General features: G+C 39.4%; 1 protein-coding gene across 1 annotated transcript in view; it reads left to right on the forward strand.

Moving 5' to 3' along the window:
* Positions 1 to 12793, forward strand: part of LOC306766896 (partitioning defective 3 homolog B-like) — a 230308-nt gene extending 217515 nt beyond the window's left edge. The window contains exons 24-26 of the mRNA XM_079254754.1: positions 10468 to 10677; positions 11979 to 12122; positions 12222 to 12793. Of these exons, the coding sequence (XP_079110880.1) occupies positions 10468 to 10677; positions 11979 to 12093 (325 nt within the window). The 3' untranslated portion in view covers positions 12094 to 12122; positions 12222 to 12793. The remainder of the gene's footprint in view (positions 1 to 10467; positions 10678 to 11978; positions 12123 to 12221) is intronic.
* The last annotated feature ends 13697 nt before the right edge of the window (positions 12794 to 26490 follow it).

The raw sequence follows: 26490 nt of genomic DNA on the forward strand, positions 1-26490 counted from the left end.
TACTTTTGCCAGCTGTTACATTCCCCACAGAGATATGAAATAAAATGACAAACCAGTAGCAAGTAAAATGACGTTTGTGAACAGTCAGTAATCTTTGTTCAGTCTCTTACTGAGTTCACATGTAACGTAAATGTGCTTGTATTTAAGTGTTCATGCTTGTATTTAAATGAAGTCCGCTGCTGTTAAAGTACTAAACTAATATATTTAGGAAATGAAAACTGTTGTTTTCTTCAGAGGTAGCATCAAGAAATTATAACTAATTTCAAATCACTTCACATGAACTTCCACAGTATCTATCTCCATCTTACTGCGGAAAGTTTCCACCTTCACATTTACCAGCTTTGTCAACCTGCAAATTCAGGCTTTATCGTTACCTTTGTGTTGCATTGCTTTCTTTTCTACAAGAAGCATTTAATCTATTTTCATAATAGTGATAGAAAAGCTGATCAGTAGACAACGTTATACTCAGTGCTCAAATATTTCTCGCTATGAATCATTAGTTAGGTTGGATGGTTACATTTTATGATTATTTTCAGTAGATTTAGTCTTTTTTTTCCTTCTTTAAAGTCTATTTTTTGTCACATGCGGAGCCCTGTGACTACTTTTAGTCCACCTCTCAACAATTGCGTACACTAAGTGAAAAGATCTCTGCACATTTACAGTAAGATTAAAGGGAACAGCTGTGAAATTTGTAAAGATGTGCACATGTTGATACACTCTCCTCACAAAACGTTGGCATATTCAGCTTGTTAAATGATGCCAGAATCAACCTAAAAGGTGTAATAATCTTTCTCCAGGTGAACTTAATTTGACTTTCTCTAAAGTTTTGAATGGAAGTGTGAAACAGTTCAGTTTTGAAGTACTAATTACACAACATGCTGCTTTCTATCATCATTAACCTTAAAAATTCAAAGGTCATGACAGCTGTTTGATTCCAAATCCTGAAGATTTTAATATCAGCTGGGTGATGTAAACTTTTTCACCTGACTACATCTAAGCTTGTTGAATACATGTTAGGTGATCTCAGCACCAGTGTTTGTTGCGCAAAAATCATCTGAAAAATGTAGGAAAGCAGCGTTTAAAACTCTGAAATGGTGTAAAAATGCAAGTTCCAGCATGCTGGTGGCATTTTTTCTTCTTTCCATTTGCAGCACAAAGGCTGCACACAAACAAACACTGGATTTTTTCTTATCTTAGACACACAGTATAGATCATTTATTTGATGGATCTGTCAAAAAAAAAAAAAACTAATGCATTAGAGTGACTGAATAAAGGTTTCAGCAGGACCATGTGGAACAACCCCCCTACCTTCTCTGCAGCAAGTCACACATACTGCTTTTAACATCCATTAAAGGTGGAATATGTAAGATGTTCAATATTTCCAAAATAAATTAACTAATAAAATAACTACAATCATAATTAGATAGTTTTTGAACATGTAGGTTCCAGTCGGTTCATATTTGATGCGTTATTGAATTACAAGTTTAATTAATGACAAAATGACAAAAGGCACTTTTTTTTTTTTTTTACTGGTAGGCAAACATTTAAGAAGGGTCTTTGTCATAATTAAACTTGTAATTTAATAACACATCAAATATGGACAGACTGGAACCTACATGTTTAAAAACAACTATCTAATTATGATTGTAGTTATTTTATTAGTTAATTTATTTTGAAAATATTGAAAATCTTACATACTCCACCTTTAAAGTAAAACCTGGAGATATTTTGGATTCCAGTGAACTTTTATGATAGTCTGTGGACCAATCTTTTACTGAATGATTGTTAACTTTAGCAGAGCAGTTCAGATGTTTTGTCTCTGTATTTGGTATGTCTCCTAATCCTGGCTGATAAAACCCTTGCTTAGCCTCTGACCCCTTCTTCTAAGCATTTGGTGGGAACTGATGGAGTGTCGTGCGACTTCAGAAGGTTAAAAGTCACGAGAGGTTTAGAAATCACACTCACATTCACCAGTGCAAACCACACTGACAGCTGAACCAACAAAATGCCAACTCTGGCAAACAAATACACTCAGTCACACAGTGTGTAACCACTTAGCCATAAGTAGGAAAACAGCTTAGTGCCTTATTGGGCTTCTCTTAATAAAACAGAAAAACCTCGCCCTGCCTCCTCAAGTGTCACTCTTCATCACTTGGCTCTGCCCTGGTAACAGTTTTTTTTTTTTTTTCCATCTCACTACTCAGTTAATACTGTTCCAGATGCCATCCACTGTACGTGTGCATCGTTCTCACACAGCGGCTAAGTCCTAGTCAAACACAGACAACTGATTTGTCCTCTTCATCTGCAAATACACTCTACTGTCTTCTGCACAATCATTGTTCTTCATGGTACACATGTGGTAACATGAAGTCACATGCTGGTGAATATGATCCTACTCATGGAATAATGAACAAAACATCAGAACCCCCCAAACAATCGTGTGAATTTTGATGTTCTGATGGCTGCTGACTGTCTTTCACATCTAATATTGTAAACAAAAGGAAATTGGGCAGATTTTTAATCTTTTTAGCCAATATGAACTGGCAAAACTAACATTGGGCAAGTCTATCAGCCATCTAATTCATCAATCACATTGAGGGAGCCTATGTGTGTGTGTGTGTGTGTGCGCCAACCATGGTTCAGATAACAAGTTTTTCAGATGTAAAGTGTGTCATTTATTTTTCCTCCAACAAAAGTATACATAAAAAAAAAAAAAAGAAAGAAGACTCGTACTTTTTAGACCATTTTAGTGAAGCATTTAATTTAACTTTACCTTTACTTTATATTGAGGTATTTGTAACTACTTTATTTTATTCCTTGACTGTCACGAGATACGTAAAATCCAAATTGTTGCCTTAAGGCTGCATGTCCAAGTAGAGTAATTTAACAGCACTAATATGGTACCTGGGTGTGTGTAAGGATTGCTTATGCAACTAAGGACAAGCTGTCATTGTTGGGGTCATTTTCGTCTGGCAGAGCTGAGGATTTCACAGACAACTGCTGGTACTCTGGTTTCCTGGTTGCCAGGTCATGCACTCTAAGCTTGCCTAAAAAAGGACTTAAAAATCATTTTCCTGCTTGATATTTGGCAATACTACACAGTAGTACAGATTATTAAGGCAGGTTTGTGTGTGTATTGTATACATATCAATCCATGAAGAGCTGCGGTGCCTTGTGTCGAAACCAGCAGTTGTATCCATATGCTGCCTCACACAAGTTTGGGAAGCTCGTAAACAATGTTTTATGTCCCAGGACACTCACTGTGGTTTTTGTTTATCTCTTATAGACACAAAAATAACAGCACGTAAGGACAGAGTATCAGGGCACATTTTGAAATTATCACAGAAATAATGTCTGAAACGCTCGCCAGGCGGGAGAAACGTTTAGAGGAAAGGAGGCTTTGATGATCGGAGAACACACATGACCCAATCAGGAGGCTGAGTTCATGTCTTGTCTGAACCGTTTTCCACTTATGTTGAAATTTTATTTCTGTCTTTTGATGTGCTTTAGTTGCTTTTTGGTCAGGTGTAGAAACTGCATGCTCCAGTTTAACCAATTAAAAATAATTTGTTAGGGATGGGAAAGCATCATGGCTTGTGTTTCCAGTTGTGGTGGTATGTGTGTTTTCTGGCTTAAAGGATGATAAATCTCCTTGCAAAAGCCACTAAACCTGCTGGAGACAGACAAAACTTCCTTTTAGGATACACGGTTTTAATAGTCATCAAATCGTGAAAAAACTATTTGTATATCGATCTTTAGACTAATGAAAATCTATGTTTTGTCAAACTAGTCTTCCAGCTAAATCTGGCAAATTCACATGTGAAGTCTGTCTGTTTTTGCATTTATCAAATAACATAAGTTTAGATTTATTTAGGTTAAAAAATTGTTTGTCAAACCACCATTTCATGTTGTACATTTCTGACTCAACCACCACCTGAAGCTCCTTTAAGTTCCCCCTGGAACAGAAAATATATGTTTTTTCTGCCATAAATACTCATTTTCACATTTTAGAAACATTGCAAACAATTATTATATGAATTTTAAACTCTTTTGGTCCTAACACTGGCCTGTGGGGGACACCACAAGCAATGTCCAAGAATGTTGAAAGATGTTTTTACAGCTATCAAAAAGGATTCCCTCCCGTTTGATAACTTTTCAGCCACTGTAAAGCTGCTTATGTTGTCCTATAATGTTCCAGTTCAAATCATTTGTCCTGTTCAATTGTGTCAAATGCTTTTTGGGAACAGCCTACTGTTTGTGTCGATATCACGCACTAATACTTTAGAAGAGGATGTGCATTGATTGTTAATGGCTATATTTGACCAGTGTAATGCCAAACAAGTTTTAGAGAGAGATAGAGAAGTAATTTCTTAATTTATTTCATGCTACAGCTTACAGGACATCCATGCACCAAGTTAATGAGATTAACTAAGCCGTGTAAACCAGAGATAAATACTAAAATCATGCAGTTGTTTTTTTTTTATTCCATCAGACTTCAGACAAATATACTTTGCTGTATTTTCCTGCGCTTCTTTAGACGGATAGTGAGATTTCACCGCTCTTCATTATTTTCCACTTAAGCATTTATTGCCTCATTGTCTGGACTGCGTGTCTGTGTGATTAAAGCTTCATAATGAAGTATCACATGAGGAAGATGAGGCAAAGTTAAAGTTATTTTAACTTCAGAGACATTACACCGCAGCAGCTCCATTTTCACCACAGCTCACAAAATGACATTACAACAGCAGTTGTGGAACAGTTTTAGCTATTAATCTGCTTTATTACTGCGCTGTCAGAATAATCAACAGACAATCCGACTCTATCAGATGCAATTTAAATATATGAAGGACTTCTGTGAAGACTCATAAATAAATAAATGAATTATAGCCACGCTAGTTTATTTCCTCTTCATCACATGCTTCTCCTACACTCACATCAACTATCACTCATTACTTCCTCATCTGCGACCTCCTCCGCTTCATCTGGAACTTTCCTGTCCTTACGTTGATGCTTTGTGGTATCATAATATGCTTTCAGGATTTCTTTTTAGCATCCTGGGTCACAACCATAAACTGCATATAAAGAGATGGACGGAGCCTCCGTGACGTCATCCATAGGTTTCTGAAGAGCTGAATTGAAGCTCGGTGGGAGGTTCCTTCCGTCGCCATGTTGGCAGCGTCATGCATGTCGTCTCGCCCGGAAAACACAAATATGGGCTAAGAGGTGGAGTTGAGAGGGAGGCCATGAGCGTCATAGCGGATGATTGACATGGAGTGAACTCCGAGTTTTCTGTAGCTAAGAGTTAACCGAGCTAACCCCGAGATAACGGGAGCTAACCAGCTAACGGCTGTAAGTGGGCTAAAGCTAAGTCACGTTGTTAACCGGCTAAAAACCGCAGTTCTATGTTTCTTCTGACTTGAAGCAGGAGATTGGTACCTGTCAATCAAAAGGACCCGCCCCTAAATATGCCGAACTTCGAGATTAAATTACTTTTAAACGGGCGAGTTAGAAAAAAATTCACTCCCCCCACAGTTGACATGAAGGTAAACCTGACCTATAAACCGAAAATGGATTTTTGAACCAGGCTGTAAACATGTTTATGTCTGCCATGAAGTTGCTCTTTTTAACATGGGAGTAGATGGGGAGTCGCACTGTTTTGCAGCCCCTAGTGGATGAATGGGGAACTGCAGTTTTATGCACTTCTGCATAGGCTTCACTTTTAACCGCTGGTGGTTGCCGCTTGATCACGACGGTCCCAACACTGCGACTGTGTCTATTTTTCTGAAGATTTTCACGCTGCTCTAAGGTAGGCAGCGTGCTGGGAGATGGCTGTGTTTGTGTGTTTCCAACCAGGGTAGCAGCTGTGCGCAGCACTTTGAGAGGGACTGAGTGAAAGTGTGGGTTTATGAGAGAGAGGGGCAGGTGCAGAGGACATATAACAAGTCCTTGTTTCCTCTGAAATCCATCAGAAATCTTTTAAATACCATGGAATTAGAGCGGCTCACATTACTCTCAATTACTGTCAGACCTGGACAGAAACCCCAACCCCCCAAATTATCCTCTCGAATATCTGACCTGATCTCTGAGTGTCTCTGTAGCTCACAGAGCTGAGGAAGTCGTCCCTAAACAGGTATAATGTGGCTGAATTTCACTTCAAGCTCTCCGCAGTGGCTTTTCTCTTCTGCTTGGAATGTTTTCAATTTGTCTTTTTGGGCTTGATGATGCGCTCAATTATGTTCAACTACTTGTTGCATGTGCCAGGAAGCTGTTCTCAATCATTACATCTGTTTCTCTCGTTCCGTCTTCCTCTCCGCCTCCTCACACACACACACACACACACATACACATGAGCTCTCACACACCAGCAGACCACCAGCCCTCCTCATTTGGTCTAAACTCCCCTCCAGCTGTGTTCCAATTTGCCTCCTCCAGAGTATACGGGGTTTGAGAGGGGGGGTGATTAGTAGCGAGCTCAGCGCTGAAACTGTGTGAGAATCCGTTGGCTTATGTATGTTTTTTTTTTTTTAAAAAACCTTATGTGTGTGTTTGTGTCAACCTAAGTGTTTTAGTTGTCATACTGTCCGCTCGCCCGTGTGTGCGCGTGCATGCCAGTAATGGTTTCCATCCACATTGCTGTGTAATCCCCAGCTGCTGTGCGGTGCTGACTGGGTTTCTGGAGGGAGAATTCCAAACTTGCCACCGGATTTACAGTGGATTCTCAAAAGATTACCACTGGATTTCTCCACCATTCCCATATGGAAACTTCCATAACACACCGAGGCTGCAGTGATTGTTTTCATTTTCAGCCTGTCAGACGTTTTATTGAATTTATCAATTATTGTTTCAGCCGGTAAAATGACAGAATGAAAAAAGGGACATGGCAAAACAGAACAAAATGGAAATAACAACTGAGTTTAAGTTAGACTTGTATTTACTTTGAGTTTTTACCAAAACTGAAGAAAATTGTTTCAATTTTTTGACAGTTTGCAAAATTTCACTGTTTTAAAAATACAGACTAATTTAATTAACAGTGTATCAGAGCTTTATTTACAGCTAAATAACAAAAAAAATAATATTGTTTTATGCTCGCAAAAAGTGTCAGATTTCAGCCCATGAAAAAAATCTTAACTGCTCTTTTAAGTTAATAAGAATCATCAATATCATATCATACGTTTAAATCCTAAAGTCCAAAGCTTTATCCAACACATGCATGGCCAAATGTAATACACATAATGTATGCTCAATTAATAATTCCCCATTTCTGTTGTGTTTTCTGTTTAAAAGAAAAAAACCATCTTATTTCTTTTATTTTTAGTAGGCCACTAAAACTTGTGAAGTTGACTTCGTGTTGCATCAAATTTTGGATATTTGGTTTGCTGTAAGCAACAGAAAGATTATAATAATCCCTGAAGGGGAATGAAATTGTTGTAGCAGCAAAAACAAGAACAGACAAGACGAGCGGTAATTAAAAACAAAAAGATAAAACATTTTTAAAATGACTATATTATTATTATTATTATTATTATTATTAATAAACAATGATAATGATTTGTCATATTGAGCCAAGCAGTTTTATGTTTTTATAATCATACTTTAAGAAGGGGCTCAAAGTATTTTTTTTCCATCCAGTTCTGTTCAACATAACGAGACGATCAGCATCCCGTTTGTAACAAGTTCCAGGATTACAGCAAAACTTCATTTATAAAAAACAACAAACTTCTTCTGACAATAACATGAACTAATGTAAATCTTTCTGCTTATGCTGTTATTCTTTTTTTCCTCAACTCGTCATAAAGGAGAGGATTTAGCTGAGATCAGAACATAGTCAAACTTTTTAACTTGGAGAAAAATGTTTATATTTTAGATCATAACAACTATGTCCTTTTATGCAAAACCAGTCTCTGCTGTTCAGAAATTCAATCCCGTGCATCAATCTGTGATTTTTTCCTTCTTTAGCAGTATCATTCAAAACAAATCTCAGTTAAAACCTGTCAGTGTTGGGAGGCGCAGCTAACAGGAAAGCATCCATCATGAGACTGCATCCCCACCTTAACATGCAACATGTGACTTATCTTCACAATCTCCATGGAAAAGCCATTTTCCTCACCGCTGACATGATCCAGCCATCATGTCGATGTGTTGCATGCGACAACATCAACTATCAGACGAATGAAAAAGCACAGAAAAGTTGTCTCAGTGAGTTCCTTTTGTCACGCTCCTAATTTTGTGTAAGTGAACTCACATGTAACAAGAAATGACGTTTATCCAAAGATTTTATTCCCAGGCCTCGTTTCCTGGTCATTGTGTGCAGTTTATGTATAAAAACACTATTTCCAGCAGGCATGAGACAGATTTGGGAACTTTTGATTACAGAAAGGCCCAAGCATTCATCTGTCCTGGGTACATTATTTAGAGCCATTACACAGTAAGCAGCACTTTAAAACGTCAGCATAACAAACCTCGGAGGCGAACAGATAAGCAGTAGAAAAGAAATAATCATAAAGTTTAAGGGAACAAAAACAAACAGGTCAGGCTGTAGTTTACCGTGGCTGCTGGTAACTCCTAATTATCTGTAAATCTGGAGAAAGATCTGCTTTTTGCTGCTGCATACAGCTCCTGCTTTCCTCACCATCTCTCTACTTTCCCTACTCTTCCTCTCCCTCTTATCTCTGCCCTCTTCACCTCCTTATCATCTCTCCACCGCGCACTTCCTCTGTGGGATGATTACGTCCCAAAGCCAGACGCTACTGGACCCCTGCAGGTCGCCCGGCAAGCGAGACCCCTCATCTTCAAATGTCTAAATAGATGGAGACCAAGAATCAGGAAAACACGTGACCAGACAGGAGAGCTGGCAGCCTGACTTCCAGCAGACAAAACGGCTGCAGACATCAGGAAGAGGGACATCTGAGACACCAAACTTCTGCAAGCAGAGCAGAATGAGTCAGAAAGCAGGAGACAGGTGACAGATCGGTCGACATAGTGGCGGAAACGCAACGTGTGCACACGCATGCTCGTACATGCACAAACATGCTAACAGTGCATATGGAGCCAGGAGGGGCAGAAGCAGACATGCCAAACATGATGGGCATGTAGTTAGTTGGACAATTTGCACTGCTGACCACCCAGATTGACACACGCAGGCGTCAGCATGGAGACCACCAGGACTCTGCAAGTGTGTGCTAAACTCTGCAAGTATTTATGCACAAATCTGTTATTTCTCCTGTTGAACGAGGACATGAATATTATTTCTAGTCAGTACTGTAGATGGTTAGCAGCTGGGAAGCGCCTCCCACTCATCCATACCATTAAATCAGATGGAAACTGAGGAACAAGACTGTGCTGGATGCATTCCACTGTGTATGATGTAAAGATTTATAATAATAAACTCTCTTTAATTTCAGAAAACAGTTTTAATCTGACATTTTTGGAATCAGAAAAGACTGACGCAAAAACAAAAACAAGATCAAATAAAAAAAAATAAACAGATGAGTAGATTGAGGGAAAAAATGAGACAAATGGCAGAGACAGAAAGACGGAGGAATAAAATCTAATACCTCGTAATGTTTGCTATGTGGACAACACATGTTTGTGTACTTGCTTTCCACTGGGTACAAGACATCGATATCTATTAGCAGGACTCGACTGGATTACGGCAGCTGTGTCTTTGCTTGCGTTAACTGAGCCTGAGCCCACCTAAAACTGTCACATGTCACTTATATTCTGTTGCTATGTGATCTTTGGCTGGGATGGCCAGACTCTCCCTCTCCTCCTGTCCAAACCAAAGCGCTTCTTGCAGGTTTCCATCAATATTTCAGCCCTTAAGTCAACGGAATGGCAGCAAGTGGAGCTTTAGCATTTTCTGTTGGGTTTTTTTTGTGAGTTATGAAATGGAAAAAAACACCACAAGCTGAACAGCGAGAGCTCTCTAACATGTTGTGTCAAAGTGCCAGCAGTAGGTTGATTATTTGTTTCATTGTGGGTGATTTTAAGCAGAGCTGGAGGTTCACGTTGCATCTTTGTGGAGGAGTCATGCAGGTCAATCATGTTTATTCCTCTGATTGCCTCCCATCACTTTGTCATTTTTATTCCTCATGTTTATCTTGCTAGAGTTTTCTTAAAGGGAGGAGTATTTAAAAGACAATAAAAGACGGTCAGAGCTCTCCGTTGATGAAGACTTAGTCTGTTAGGAAAGAATGAACCATCAACAAGCACGTATTTGACCATGATGGGATTCACTGGGTGAGATCTGGGAGCTGAGCCAACAGTAACTTTTCTCAGAGCATGGCGTTATGAGCGTCTCGCTGTCGGCCATGTCTTCTGTCACACTGGATGCTGAAGGAAGTGACTTGACCCCATTTATTTATTTGGTTTATTATATTTGTTTTGCTTCCAACTCGGATTAATTATAGTTTTGGTTTATAGCAAAATTAAAATTGATTTAAAAATGTCCTTTTTTCCTTTTTCCAGACGAGGTCCGTTGGATCCAGCAGAGTACCCCATGCAGCCATGGTCAGCTCATTACCCTGGACCCCCCCAGCAGATGTACCCTCAGTCCCCACCGTACTCTAACCCCACATCCCAGTCTGGCCCTTCTTACTCCAGCTACCCACCTGGCCAGACATACCCACGGCCAGGAGACCCTCGAGGCCTCGACCCTGGCTACTACCTGCACCCCAGGTAAGTGGATTGGTGTGACTCCCAGGTTCTACATCAGTGGTGATAATTAGAGTTGCAATAACTGATCAGTTTTTGGAATCTGCAGATATTCAGCTTGCTTGCACCTAAGTTTTGACCGTCCAGTTGGATGGAAACCTTTTTTGGCGTGTGTGTCGTTAATGTGAAAGTGACTGCACTGGACCTGCTCTTGTTTATGACCGCATCATGGTACTTTGCTGCAGTGCTGTTGAAACATCCCCCTACAGCATGATGCCTCCACCACCATGCTTCACTGTGAGAATGATGTTAACTGGTCGGTACGACTATTTTTTCTGCAGCTTTGTCCCTGAGCTGTTTGGAGAGCTTACTGGTTTTCATGGTGTTGCTTGCTTGATGGTGGCGTTTGATTCGTGGCAGTGATGGGCTCTGATGCTATAAATGAGAGATTGATCCATCATTTTGGGTATCAGCGTTCTCTTTACATCACTTCAGCGGTGTTCGCCGTCTTTCTCGTCACTGTGATGGTTCTCCTGGAAACAGTAGCGATATGGAGTAACCTCCATGTGCAGATGAGAACATCCGTTTCCTCCATCAGATTGTTTGTTGTGCTCTGATAAACGCGTGTTCCAGTCCTGTCAAACGTTCAGTCACAACATTCAGACTGTTGACTGTTTTCAGAGTGGAACTGCCGTCACATCCACTACAGTTATTTACTGTGTTTCATTGTTCGAGTAAAGAAATATCTGCATCATTTTTTTTCACTGCTTTCGTTAGAAGATGATGTCTGGAATTGATTATTTGATCGTTTATATTTAGACATTTTTCTTTCACTGTTATAATGCCTTACGATTGATTTTTATGAAAGAATCCAGATTAACAGATAAAATATTTCATTTCAGAATCAGAATATGAGATGATAAACATTTAATTAACATACATTTGTATTTAGTAACTCCACCAAACACAAGGTGAACACTGAAGTCAGGCGGTAATTCATTTAAATCTGAACTTAATTGCTTTTAATCAGCTTTTAAAGATGTACATTAATTATTTGTGTTTTTGCATCATAATGATGTTCATTTTTTGTGTAATCGTCACGGCAAGGACATTTCTCTCTAGCGTGTTTTAGACAAGCTTTTCACACAGTGTACTGGTGAGAAATGGGAAAGACAAAACCCCTGTGATGTCACATGACATCTGTTGATCAGTCGCTGTTTTCTAGTCTAAATAAATCTCATCAATAATGAACTTTTAAAAGCTTCAAACACGGATCCATCTTTATTCCCTTTAACACCCTAAAAACCCCTTTTCCCTGCCTTCAGCTCCCAGCAGAGAGGGCCCTTGCGCCAGGATGTGCCCCCATCACCTACCCCTCCTCTCCGTGTGCCACGGTACGACACAATGACACGTGGGACGGTGGGTGGAGGCTACAGGTAGGGGTCATATCTGGATGAAGACAGTTCCAGGTAAATTCTGACATCTGCTTTACTAAATTACTGCCTCCAGTTTTTCACTACATCCGCACTGCCATCTCTGACTCTCACAGCATTCTTGATTGGTTCCAGGCATCAGATGGAGCCCAGTACAGACCAGTACGGCCACCGTATACTGGGGAGGAAGGGAGGCAGCAGCAGCACCAAACCCACCCATGACAGAAGAATGCCGTGACTGCAGCTGTGTAGAAAAACCAGGTCCAGAGATGAAATCCAGCAGAACACTAGCAGCTCTGTTTGAGCATCTCTTCTGCTGCCAGCGATTTAAAAAAAAAAAAAAAAAATCACCACTATTCTCCAACCCTGTGAGCGCTGTATGGAGTAAACCTAAAGCACACACACGTGCAAGGTAGAGACACTGCATTATGGGCTGGACAGCACTTGGCTGAAGTCACTCAGATTGCTTTGAATTTTTAAAACGTAACTATTTTACTCTTTCAAGGATCAGCCAGAGACACAAAAGTAATTGGATGTTTTTAAATGTAACCTCGTTCACATGCACAGTCGTACGGTGTCCACGTGGAAGAATCACTAGTCCACAGTTTGCTGATGTTCTTTTGTTAAAAGCAGCTGTTTGCATTAGTTGTTCTCGTTCCGTTACATCCACATCCTAGCTCTCGTTCTGCGCCTTTATTTGCCTTTATCCACTGCAAAGACTGGACCCCAGTACTCACGTTATCGCCAACATCACAATTGTTACAGCAGTATCCCAATACATAGCATGCTCTTATACTGTTTGATGCTTCAAAAAGATCCTAAAATAATCTTAAAACATGTAGAAGGCAGTAAATGTAGTTGTGATCATCATTTATTGATCTGCATGAAGAGGGGAGGAGCTAATGCAGTGTGTGAGCAAATGGGAGCATCTCACAGTGAGCACAGTGTGGAAAATCTGAATCCTGAAGAAACAACTGTTTACTGTAAACTGACTGGTTAAACTGGTTTATAAGAAACAACAGTTCATGTTAGCCTAACCTATTTAGCCGGAAAGAAAGATAAATCCAATTTACTTTCTACTTTTAGCAAAATGTGACTGCAGAGGTGACATAGTTTGCGTCCTGAAGCTGCAAATGATCCGTAGTGATGGTTTTCTCTCATCACTCTATTAACAATCTGGATTTAATAATAAATAAACGAATGAATAAATATATTTTTAGCAATCTAACAGTTAGCTTGATGAAGTGATGCGCTGCGTCTGCCCAACACAGAACTGGTCTGAACTGCTGGAGGCTTGTTAGCTGAACAGGGAGGACGCCACTAATCAGAAACACGTTGCAGAGAAGCGCTGTACGAATTATTTCTTCATGTCATCATGTTGTCAGTGTCTTTTATTCCTACCATTTCTGTCGAAGACCAGTTTTATTACATTGTCAGTTCTGGATTAGTTGTAACTTGAGTGTGAAAACACACCTTGGTTTGCAACAATGGCTTCACGTTTGCATCAGAATGACCTTTAGATCAGCTGTAATTACTAAATCTCTACATTAAAGTCAGAATTTATGGCTGGATGAGCATTTAGCTTTTTTAAAGTGACCTCCGTGTGAAGGTATGGTGTTCTTTGATCATCTGTTTTTAACCCACATGGTCAGCCTTTGTTTCCTGAATCTTCTCAGAGCAATTAGATTTTTTTTATTGATGATTTTTACCATCTTGTGTCCAGTATTTCCAGTCTGCTGCTGTTTCAACAGGACAGAGGAATTAAGCAAATTCTCCTCAAACCAGCCTGAATTAAGCCGCATTAAGACTGTTCCCTGGCGTTGTGCGCTGTAGTTTGGATGTTGAGGATGTCTCTGTTCCCACCTTGTGTCGGTACGGCTGTGTGTTGGAGTCTCAGCTCCATGAAGCGAGCCTCAGCGTGCTGCTCAGCTATGTGGACCAGTTTAACCACTTAGCAGCAGAGCCAGCAGTTACACGCAACAGACGTTGGAGTCGTAACGTTTCTATTTCATTAAAACAAAAATCAGCAGTATTAAGTTCAACGGACACTGAATGTCGATGTGGACGATGTTTCTTCTGACATGACTGAGGAAAGTAGATGGTGACAGTAGTTAAAGACTGTAAACATTGATGTCATTTCAAACAACTATTTCCCTTTTTATTTCTGTTTATTTTTTTTTAAGCTAGAAGGCTGAGAGGAATGTGAGCTTATGAGCCGATGAGAAAAGAAGGAGTAAGAAGGGAAAGTAGAGAAGAGGACTGGATGAATGCGGTACAGAGGAAAACCTCTGGATGGATGCTTAAAGATATGAAAGTTGACAGAAAGATTAGCAGTAGGAGGACAGTTACATGAGTCGGCGTTTTTTACTGAATGTAGTGAGTGTTGGCATCATTCACAAATATTGTTATATTTTTACAGCGACGCTCTAAAAATCAAACATCTCAGTCAATATGTTGATGAGAGGTTCAAATGAATAAAGCACGTTGTGGAACTCACCTTTACTCCTTTTCTCAGAGCAGATGTTACAGTAGAAGAAGACTCCATTATATCATCACTAGGGGTGATGATATAATGGAGTTTGCCTCTTAAAAAACAACTCAGCAACCAGATAAAACCGGTGTGTTTTAGTTGTGAGACTCAGTAAATGTGAACCCTGATTGTGGAGCAACAGATCGCTTCTCATGCATTCACATGACTGTCGTGATGTGAAGGATGTCCGCTGCAGATCAGAGCAGAGACGACAGAAATGAAAGATGGAGGTTTCCTCTGTGAACTCCTGGTTAGTGTCAGATGAAGCTTTTTGAGCTACAGGGGTGTAAATCACACGTTTGATCATCATACGATATCTGCTCAACTTATAACATTTTGACGTTTATTAGTATAAACAACTGCGGTGACGATGAGACATGCTGAGTTTACAGGATCATCTTAAAAATCAACTCATGTATCACAATTTCATTTTATTCATGAGCTGAATTTCCACCCACAGGTCCAGGTTAATTGGGTACGGGTCAGTGCATTTCCACAGGCTATACTGGGAAGGGTACCAGTGTCAGACCTGAACCATCCCACTTTATGAGGACCCTTCCATTGGGGTCCCAAACTTACCGATCCAACCCAAAAGGTGGCGCTTGACACACTTCCATCCCGCGGTTGGTGGAAAGAGTCATCCTTCCTTTCATGCTTAAAAACACAGTGGAGGTTTTGTTTCAGTCCATCTGCCAAGAAGACAGAACACACACAGCTGGATGTCCACCATCCTCCTCCTTCATGTTTCAGTTGCTGCGTTTCCATGACAGTTTTTAACAAGATACGAGCCAAATTTGTGTCAACAAAAAACAAATTGCGATCTTCAGGTTTTTCATCGAACAGGATTTAACGCCCAGGCAGCAGTTCCTGTAAAACGTCGTGTAGCTGACGAGCCACGTCGTGTTGTGTTGGGGTTTTTCTACTTTGCCACAGCTTTTCAGAGACTTTCTCCCTGACTTCCCTCTCTACTTCACTGCACAATTCTGCGTTTGGCTGTTGTTTGCTCTTTACCGCGCCATCTTTACTGGAAATGAACTGGTTACATGACCTTCTTACGTCACGTCCGGAGCCGCGTAAATATACTTCTGTATCAAATCATCTTAAAAACCACCTCATGGAGTGAATTTTTTTTTTTTTTAAAGTCCTTTTTGACTGCATGTGTTTCCAGTAGTGATTTTTTTATTGCAAATTTAGGTTTTGCACTATACCAGGGCTAATGGAAACGCAGCTTGTGTTACGGCAGCAAGGCGCTATGACATCACGCAGTTGTGCACCTGACACATTTATTGATATCTGGCCAATATGCTGCCAAGGCTACGGTTGCTGTAGAAACGGAACAAAGATCAGGATTTACCCAACCGTACTGACCTGGACCTGCCGATGGAAACGCTTTTAAACATTGAAAGAAAAAATATTGTTGAGCTTTGAAATGTTCACATTACATTAAAGAATAAATGTCTGTTTGTAGGCAATAAATCAGGATATAGTTTAAATCTGACTCCCATTTAGTGAATCAAGTCAAGTATTTGTAGAACTTATGATGAGATTTATTGTATTGATGTTTGATGTTTCTGTATGGATCAACACAAGTCCTCATGCACATTTCACATGTATGTAACCTGTTACATTTATTCTGTTTCTGTGAATGACAGCTGATGTTGGTTTGAGGAGAAAAGCAGCTTGTTTGGCTGATGTTGCTGCACCTCTGTGACAAGAAGATAATGCTGCGTTTTGATCCTTCTTTTCCTCCGACTTCAGTTCATCATTACATCTGAATGCAGTCTACGCCAAAAAAAAGTCCACTGAACTAATGTTTAATTTGTATTTTTCAAACTTTGATGTAGAAACTCAACCAAAAAGAGTGAAAGTGACACTTTATATTTCAGTAAATGTACCAAACATCCTGTTTGGCTCTTTGATTTTTAGACATAGAATATGTGTTTCACAACATGAAGGTACTTACCGTAATGTATCTATATGAAGGGTTCTGGTACGGCCGGTTCTTCTTTTACAGAGATCCTCAAATGAAGGAACCAACTCAGTAACCTGTTTGCCTTAGAAGTATAAAACCTTTTTTTTACACTGCTTGTATCTAAAACACAGAAGGAAAAAAAAAGCAGTTTTATAATCTTGTAACATCTCTATAAGGTTTTCCTCCGTTTTATATTTATGTATATAACATCTTTGTTTTTGCATTAAAACATTCATTTTAAAACATAAATTGTCCTTTTTTTTCATTAATGCTCAACATTTGCTTCTCCTTAAGTTACACTGCGCTGTGCCTAGCACATCTGCTAAGGTTAATTAAATATGAGTCAGGAGAAATGATTTCCCTCATGTCCCCTGTAGCCTGCAAGGTGAATCATTAACATTGCCAACCCAATTTAGTCCATCATTTAAGCAGCTGATAAATTTGTACCTTTGTGATAAGAGATAGATGTTGGCCCCAAATTAATTGAAGACTAATTATCAATTAGAAAAAGAAGATGAGGAACACTGATTGCAGCACAAAGTTTTTGTAATTTTTTCTGGAAAGATGCCATCGTACCACTAGGTCATATCCCTCGTCTTAATAAGCATTTAGTCACCGTGTGTGGCTTAAAGTGCCTTCCTATTTGTCAGACACTCGGTGTGTAGGACTCAGTCTGCAATCAGAGAAGTTTGCAGTAATAAGACACACAGGCCGAGGAAATGTTTTATCAGCCAAAGCTTAATTAGCATATCCCAGACCTTTTGGCCAATAGGGAGACGGAAAGGAAGTAATTAAATTCTCCTGAGTTACTGCCAACGTCCGATTTGGATCTGCAAAATGTGACTTGGTCTGTGTGTGTGTGTGTGGGTGAGTGTGTGTGCGTGTAAAACAGTCAATATCCTTATTATAATGTCTACTTTGGTCCCGGTGTTTCTGTTGGAGCATGTCACAACTTAAGCTAGTTAAAGAGATTAATAGCAGAGCTCCTCTGGACTGCTGTTGCCACACAGATCCAACGTTTTATAAGAAAATGAAATGAGTGTAAGGTCTGGATGACTGATCAGCTGACTGCTTCATGTCACTGATTAACTCTCCTCGCTTTTTCCTTTTTTTTAATTTATCAAAGAAGTGAAGGAATTTTGTTCTCAGTTGTTTAATAATAACTTTTGGTTTTTCCATTCTACACCACTGACCCCCCAAATTGTCCACATGGCAACATGTACCAAAAAATTCTGTTCAAATGAAAATTCACACAATGAACTGAAACTGAGCTGAAATGGTCCCCATGTCTGAAGCCATTATGGTTAATCAGAAGGCTTACTTCCATTAAATCCCAAAAATCTTCCTTCTTGTGGAATTTTCTTGAGTGATGTTGTGACGCTTTAGCACTTCAGTATAGAAGGTAACCGACCAAAGACAGATTAGCACTGGCCTAATCCTGAATATCCACCATTCAAAAAGGTAGACTTGGTGTCACCTCATACTTACCTAAAAGTTTATCTTTGTCCAAAAACTGCATTTACATGTGGACAAAAGGTACAACAAAGATTTTGCTGCCCTGACTGACCTTTTCAGCTCTAATGAAAAATAACCTTCGTGAGGAGTGTATAAAACTCATGGACTGTATATAAAAGATGGACGGAGCTTCTGTGACACCAGTAGGTTTCTGAAGAGCTGAGTTGAAGCTCATTGGGCGGTTTCTTCGGTTGGCATCTTGGCAGCATTATGCATGCCATCGCTCCCAGAAAATACAAAAAATGGTCAAGAGATGGAGCTGTGAGAATGTGGGTGGATATTTGACATCTATCAAACTAAAGTTGCCTGAAGTTAAGAGCTAACTGAACTAACCCAAAGCAAACAACGCTAACAAGCTAACGATGGCAGGCTAAAGCTAAATTGCACATAAAAACTGCAGTAGTGCTGCATTCTGTCTTTTTGCATTGGGTACCTTTGGCAATTGTGAAATATTGGGTCTATTGAAAGGACACACACCCAATAATGACAAATTTCTGGATTAAATTACTTCTATAGGAATAACTTGAGATAAAAATCCACTTCCCATTGGCATGAAGGTAAACCTGACTTATTAAATCTAAAAATTTTTTTTTTTTTTTTTTTTTGTTTTTTGTTTTAACCAGAGTGTAAACATGTTTATTTCTGTTATGAAGTTGGTCTTTTTAACACGGGATTCTATGGGGATTTACTCCTTTTGGGGCCAACCCCTGGACGAGGAGGGAACTTTGGCACTTTCTCACAGCTTTTAGCCATTGGATGTTGCCACTTGATAATATTACATAAAATTAAGCTTTATATTTCAGAAAATCCAACATGGAAAATGTTTTTTTTTTTTAACTGAAAGGTCATTTGCTTTGGCTGTGGCGTTGTTGCTGCTCAGGTCATTATGGCATAATGTAGTTCTAATTAGCATGTACATTCATAAGGCCCTTCATTAGGCAGACCAGTGCACCTGCCAACACATCCATGCAGTTATATAACCCCCACCTGTGTGGCAACAAATGCATAAAACCCTGAAGATGCAGGTTGGGAGCTTCACTGGACGTTCAAATCAAATAATCAGTTTAAAAAAAAAAAAGAGGATAACCAATACATATCCAGAGAGAAAGGCCCCAACACCAGTTGGGGCTGACAGAAATGCTCTGATGAGCACCCGCGGTGAGCACAAAAGCATCTCCAAACACATAACATAAGCTGGATGTCCTACAACAGCTGAAGACCACGTCGGATGCCACTGCCTTCAGCCAATGGCAGAAATCTGCCACTCAGTCTCCCGCAAACTGCACAGCTAAAGACAGGAGAGTCTGGTCTGGTGAATCTTGATTTCTGCTGAGGCTGCAGATGGCCCAGTGCCTGTTCATGTTCTTGACTCTGTCTGACAGACTGTCAGAAAGCCTGGCACACTGACTGACTAGCTGTATGAAGCCGTCATTGACTGGCATGGTGTGTAATTGCTCCAACCTCCTTACCAAGGCTGGTCTGGCATGCTGTAATTATTAGCAGTTATTATTAATAGTTTTAATAAGCATTTTAAACCACTGTAATTAGGATTTCCCATTATGAGTGGCTGCCAGCGTGTGGATGTGTGCGTGTGCGTCTGCTTGGCGAAGGTATTGTTCAGTCAGAGCTATTACTGACAGTCTGGCAGATGCTTTTTGTTCCTTTGACTTCTGATTGTTTTGCATGCACACATGTATTTGAAGGCTGTTCTCAGACCTCCAAAAACCTCATTAATTACGTACAGATTTGCCTTTCCCATAACGTGGACGAATGTACAGATCACATCTGGGACTGTGGTAGGTTGAAAAGTTCAGGCAACCATTGAGAGGGACTTCTACATTAATCAGCATTGATATGCAGAAGTGACACACAAAGCCAAGTTGTAGCTCTTCATGTTCTCATCAGAATTAATAATCCAACTCAGCACTTTGTGTGTGTGTTTGTGTGTGTGTGTGTGTGTCAGGAAATGACAGGAGTTACTCTACTGGGTGGGGTCATTGGGGAGGATTGTGAAATCTCATCAAGACAACGCTTTGGAAACATGAAGTGTGTCAGACAAAAGGGGATTTTAAAGGTTGTTTATTTGGTTTTTGTGTTTAGTTACCAGGAAAAGCAAATGCAAGTCGGGATTACATCTCTTCCATATTCTGTTGTCCAACATATCTGAGTGTATGTGATGTTTTATGTCCATAAAAGGAGCAGTTCAAACACAAAATGAGTCTGTGAGGCAGTTTTGTTTTTTTTTTTTCATTTTTCTGTTTTATTGCTTAACGATTTATTTTCTACTTTTTTCTTTACATTTATTTTTTTTTACTTTTCTGGCAACATTTCTGCGTCTACTCATAAATATGCATCATGTCTTTCATTATAACAAACTTACTGCAGCCATAGACATGCTAAACCACGTTAAATGTCTCCTTTTGTTTTTTTATTAAAATCAGATTATGATCGGCTGCTCTCGTGAGGTCTCGATTATGTTGCTACAGCGTTCCCAGTTCATACTGTGGGACTGTGTGAACATGTCAGTGGCCACATCCAAAACAGCCAGAGGTGGAGTGATGGTTACGGTAAATTCTGCGCTTTGTGTGAGTTCTGATAGTCACATCCTGTCAGGGTCATGGACAGTGTATTAGGAACACTGAGTGCGTCCTATTAAGTGCCTGTGTGTAAAAATTACATTTCCTCTGTCCCTTGTGCACAGTAATGACTTGTGGTAAACTCCACTGGCAGCTGTTTCCCTTCTACCCCCCACCCCCACCCGTTTACATCCACACACAAACACAGACTGTGCGCACATTTCCACCAGTGTTAACCTTGAGGCATCTCCCTCGCTCTGCCTCTCCTGCTGGAGAGGGTGAGGGCGACATGCCTGTCTTTGTGCTCCAGGCTTGATCCACATTACTTGGTTGCACTGGTAGGATTTCAGGAAGCGTGTGAGCTGTCAAGTTCAGTCGTCTATCTTTGTCTCATGGTTTCAGCTCAATGTGAGAATTAAGAACAGAAAAGACAAGTCAGGGCTTTTAACCAAACATCATTTTGGCATGCACATTCGACCACACACGCTCTGCGTGAGCGCACACAGGACACCCCAACGCTATTTAACCTCTTTAACCTGAAGGAGTCATCCACCGCTTCATGTGGCTGCACAGTACGCTCACATATGCAAAAAACAGAAATAAAACCGCGGGGCGCAGGGAAAGCAACCTCTGGGACTTTGTGTGAGTGAATCTTGATCCAGAACTTAAACACAGTTCTTAGTCAAAACCTTTTCAGATCAACAAAATCTCATCTACTGAATTAAGAGCCAGTCAACAGTTCATGTATATGTTTAGTTTTCTGTGTTTATATGCATAAGCCTGAATGAAATCTAAAACTAAATACAAATCCGATTTGCATTCAGAAAAAGATTAATAGTGAACTTTGTGTTATTGAATTTATATTAGCCAAAGATGAGTTTTGCTTACGTTGATCACATGTTTATGGGATATTTGCCCATTTATTTGTTTAATAATTTATTTACGTAGCCTACCGGGATGTTCAGTGCTGTTGCTGAGGGTTTCAGCTTTCCCCTACAGTTTAAGAAAGCAGTGAATGCAAATAGTTTCACAAGTTAAATACGCTGAATAAATAAAAAGCTAAATGTTGCTTAAGGACGCTAGTTCTAATTAGCACATTGATTATGTCATTAGAGAAGAAATGCATTCTGCTTTGTTTTGGTCTCCGTTTACTTCTTCCTACTCTCTGTGCTCCCATACGCTATATTAAAACATTTTTCTGGTGCTGTCAGGTAACAAAACAAGTGTGAAATCATGAATGGAAAGACTTTCAGACTCAAGTGCACAGCGAAGCTTGTGCAGCTGTTGCTAGATTTGTGAAAACTAACATTTTGGAAACATAAAGTGAAAACAATAGCTAAATCTGGTAATAAATTAGTCAAGTTAATATAAAAAAAAGGCTCATATGTCAGTCTGTATTTATCACGTTGAAGATTACTAGAGCCAAACCTGAGCACATGTGTGGTCGGAACAATGATTTTGCATAAGTAATTTATGAAATGTGAAAGTAGCCTTAGCTACAAGGAAAAGCTGGCAGGGGCTAGCAGTTGCTAAGCCTGGCCAGCTGACGCTAAATGCTAGCCATCAGGACAAGCTAGGACCACTTCCATGAGCCACTGCTGGCAGGCAGACAAGTCCAGATTAACATGTTCATAGACCCCGAGTCATTGAATAAGGAAAATGGTAAACAGTTGGACCAAAAGCCATTGTAATAGGTTTTTCAGATTTGATTTTTCCATGCTTAAAGCTCAAAAACCGAAGAAAAAACACAAACAATATAACAGACTACCAATATTCTTTTAAATCATGTTAGCTGCTGAAAGAATAATTACTCATATTTTCAAACATGTGTTCCCTGATGCTGTACAAAAAGAGAAAAAACGCTATTCATCTGTTATAACTCCAGCTTTAAGTTTGTGAGGGAAGCTGACGTGAGGCCAATGTTCGCAATTAGCACTTTTAGAGAGGAAGAAAGAAAACAAGGAAAAATGTATCTCTTGTTTTCTCAGAAAGAAAGCTGCATTTATGTTTGTGATTTATGCTGAATCAATCTTTGTTTCTTTGCTTGTTCGGCAAAAAATTCAAAATCTACTTAAATAAATCCCATGTCAATTTGGTAAAAAGATGAAACATGGGAAAGAGGAAATCTTAATTCTTATAGAGATTAACTTTAGTTTTATAAAAACAGAAAAGAATAAATACAACATTCCTCTCTGTAATGAGTGTTTTTTTCCACAGGTATGAAATATTGTTCTTACGTGTCTTTGTTAATATTACTGTACTTTCTGTTTTATCTGTACAATTCATCAGCCTCATGTTTTTTTACATTGCTTATTTGATTAGCATTAAAGTGGTATAACGTGATTCATTCTGTTATCTGTTTTGTTGCCTTTAACATCACTGGCTAACTAGCTTGATAGCTTCTCAGCTATCAACTAGCTATTGAACTAGTTAGCTAGCAACAAGCAACGGCAAAGGTTTCCATGGAGAGCAGCGCTTCTCAAAACCTTGCAAAGATACTACTTGTGAAGCAATAGAAGTTTTGAAACACAGGTTATTTCAGTCTTATTGATTTACACGTTCAACGTTAGCTTCATGGTGTGATCAGACCAAACAAGTTTTGAGTGTCAAAAACGCTCAGAATGCTGAACGCTCGACGCTGGTCACTAAACTGCCACTTTTGTGTCCGACACCCAAAACGTTCCTGCCACTCCTGCCGCGTTTGCTGCTTGTCTGGAAACGCGGCGGAAAAGAGAGGGGAAAAGGCGTAGCTTTTCTTCTGGTCAGTCTGAATGATGGGGCATTCAGTAGAGCGATGGCATGGTTTTATTTAATAAGTAAAGCTAGAGAACGTTGTCGTAGGGCAGTGATAGTGTTAATGCAACAAGAGCCGCACTCAGCAGAGAGCCGCCCCGCCCCCCAAACAAAACGTTGCTAGGCAACGTATTCTGCTACGTTGCCAAATCAGACATTTAGCTTTTTTAGGAAGGAATGGTTATCCTAAATATTGCACGGAGTAATGGCATCTCAGCCCCGTGTCTGGGTTCACCACAGAAATCCTCCAGCAGCTGCGAGCTGATCGCTCTGATTGGTTGACGCCCCGCGTCAAGTGGCAAAAGTTCCGCTTTGCCCATCTCTGGGTTTTGAAGCGCGTTCCGCGTGGAACACTCGTCAAGATTAAAAAACTTCTTAAATTTTCGGTGCAGAACGCTGATGCCCAAAACGCGACGTGAGAAAGCTCGACACCCCCTTGCCGCGCCTCCACATAGACTTTACATGGAAACTTGCCGCTCTTGACGCTCAATATGCGTTTGGCCTTGAACACGCTGTCAGACTTTGCGCTGGGCTCACATGAACATTTAACTAGCGTTTTTTTTAATGACTGAAAACTTGTCAGTGGGGTGATGTGTAATTTATTAGTTATCTTAATAAATACTTTTTTTTTTTTTAAAAAGTGAATTGTATCCACTTTTTGCACAACTAAACAAGATTTAAAGACTTGATTAAACAAAGTTAAGCTTCTTAATTACATTCAGGCTGCAGAGTGGGAGCAACAACAATATCCATCAGTCAAGTACATAAGAGCCATAACATGTCTGAGTTAGTAGTGTAAAATACTACCAAAAGTTTAGCATTTGTTAGAGCTTTAATGCTAAACATTAGATTATTATGTTAAAACTCATGGATCTGGCTATGTCACCATTGTCTCTGTTTTCTGTAACCACAGAAATTTTTTTTTTCAGCTTATGTACACATCCAAATCCTAAACAGTCTGTCGCAGCAGTGGAACCAGGATGACATGAGCAATTATGATCTTCCCAAAATATATCTTCCTCTTAATTTTACCCTTCTATGAACTGATAGGCTGCTGTTGATGTTGTGTGCCTAATTTGCTTGAAGGAGAGGAGTGAGGCAGGGCGTCAACACATATGTACAAATTTATGCCAGCAATAGTCTAATCTTGAGCCAGTTACAAAACTCTCACTGTCTTTGTCCCTCTACTGTCTCTCTTCTTTGTCTGTGATGGGCCACTGAATTAAAATCAGTCCAACATCCTCATTTTTCTGCGAGATGGGTTAACAATTAAATTAAATTAAATGAATGGAATGGCAAAAGGGAAAGAGAGGAAGCTTGAAGAAAAGAAGAGGAAAGAATGGAGTGAAAAAACACTTGTTTTGTTTTTTGTTTAAAGAAAAATAGCACACAAGGATTGAGAGCTCAAAGGATATTGAAAAGTGGCAAAAAAGAAAAGTGGCAGGAAAAGGATTTGGCCCACAGATGGGCCACAGATGCATTGTCTTCAGCTTTTATTAATTTTATGAAGAATTCATCCAACGAGGAAAAAAATAGAGGATTTAATTTGATAACATTAGTGGAATTATGACTGGGCTTTGCTTCTTTAGACGTAATTTTGTGCCTTTTTTACTTTTAAATGATGTCTGTCAGTATCACCCCAACTCTGATAGTTGGGTCATATCTGACCATAAAAATCAAACACATTGGGTTAACATTACACAGCTATATACAATTTTGTAACATTTTGAGGCCACTTTGCCTCAAAGACAACACTGGTTTTACTAAAATTGTATATTTGATGACATAAGAATAAAACCTGGGTTTAATATTTAAGTTTTTTCTTTATTAATCTTCATTAAGTTGACACAGATTCTACTATGGAGCCTACACAACTCTGTGTGCATACATCTACATAACTTTGCTTTAAACAACTAAAACTGGAGGAAACTGTAGCTTTGTGAATAAATGAGAATCATTTATTAACAATCATTACTGAAATTACTACAACAAATGAGAAGATGGTTATAAAGCCATTTAACCAGAAAACACAATAGAGCTGATCGAATCAGCAGATCCCAGCTGCAATATGTCATTACATTTAGGTGGAATGAGTCCTAATACAACCAAGAAGCTAAAACTTTTATTTATATCTACAGACATGATTGTTGCTTTTTCGTGCTACTGAACATGAAAAACCCTCCACAATGGAAATAATATCACAGCATTTCATCTAAAATGTCTGCATTTAGGCAGAAAGTGTTGCAAGATGGGATTTTGCACATCTACCAACAAACACTTATGTAGCTCATAAAAAAAAAAAAAACAATTTCTGGATTACTGTGTGTTTGAGTGTGAACATGTAACATTTTTAAAAGCATGTTTAAATGAGCAAATACAAGGATTCATACTGTGGCAGCGTGGACCACACATCCTACTGAAATACATTACAATTGATGTGATGCTGAAAAAAAAAAGATTTTAACCTCCAGATACAATCTTTTTTTTCTTGTTTGTTTTTACTATTTACAGGTTTGTTGTGAGACTGGGCTGCAACATATAGGTCCTGTACCAATACAACGTTCAAGTAGAAATAAAACAATTAAAACCTTTTTGCAACACAGGGAAGATTTCCACTGGACTAAATGACTTTTGAGCCGCTTTGCACATGTGTTGATTTATTGAAGAAATTATATTAGGAAAAAAGTCTATTACACAAAGTTTCATAACTTTTTTTTTTTGTTTGTTTGTTTATTGTAAGTTATTGTTAAAAGCAATGTAAACAGTAAGTTGTGTGCTTGCATGACAGATGAGATAAATGGTCAGTCAAAGCCTGATTGGACACAATCCTGGAAAACTGTGGTTAATGCAGGAATAATAATCCTAATCAGCTGTGGAGGTAATCATTTATCTGATTGGCTCCGATGTCCAGCTAGAGTCAAGTTGGTTACACTTTTAACTGGTATTACCAGCTGTGAAACCAGAAACTTTGAGTTTTCCGTCTAGATGTTTCTCGTCTCAGAGTTGAGATTTAGGTTC

The sequence above is a fragment of the Telmatherina bonti genome, assembly GCF_933228915.1.
Source record: "Telmatherina bonti genome assembly, chromosome: 15".
NCBI lineage: Eukaryota > Metazoa > Chordata > Actinopteri > Atheriniformes > Telmatherinidae > Telmatherina > Telmatherina bonti.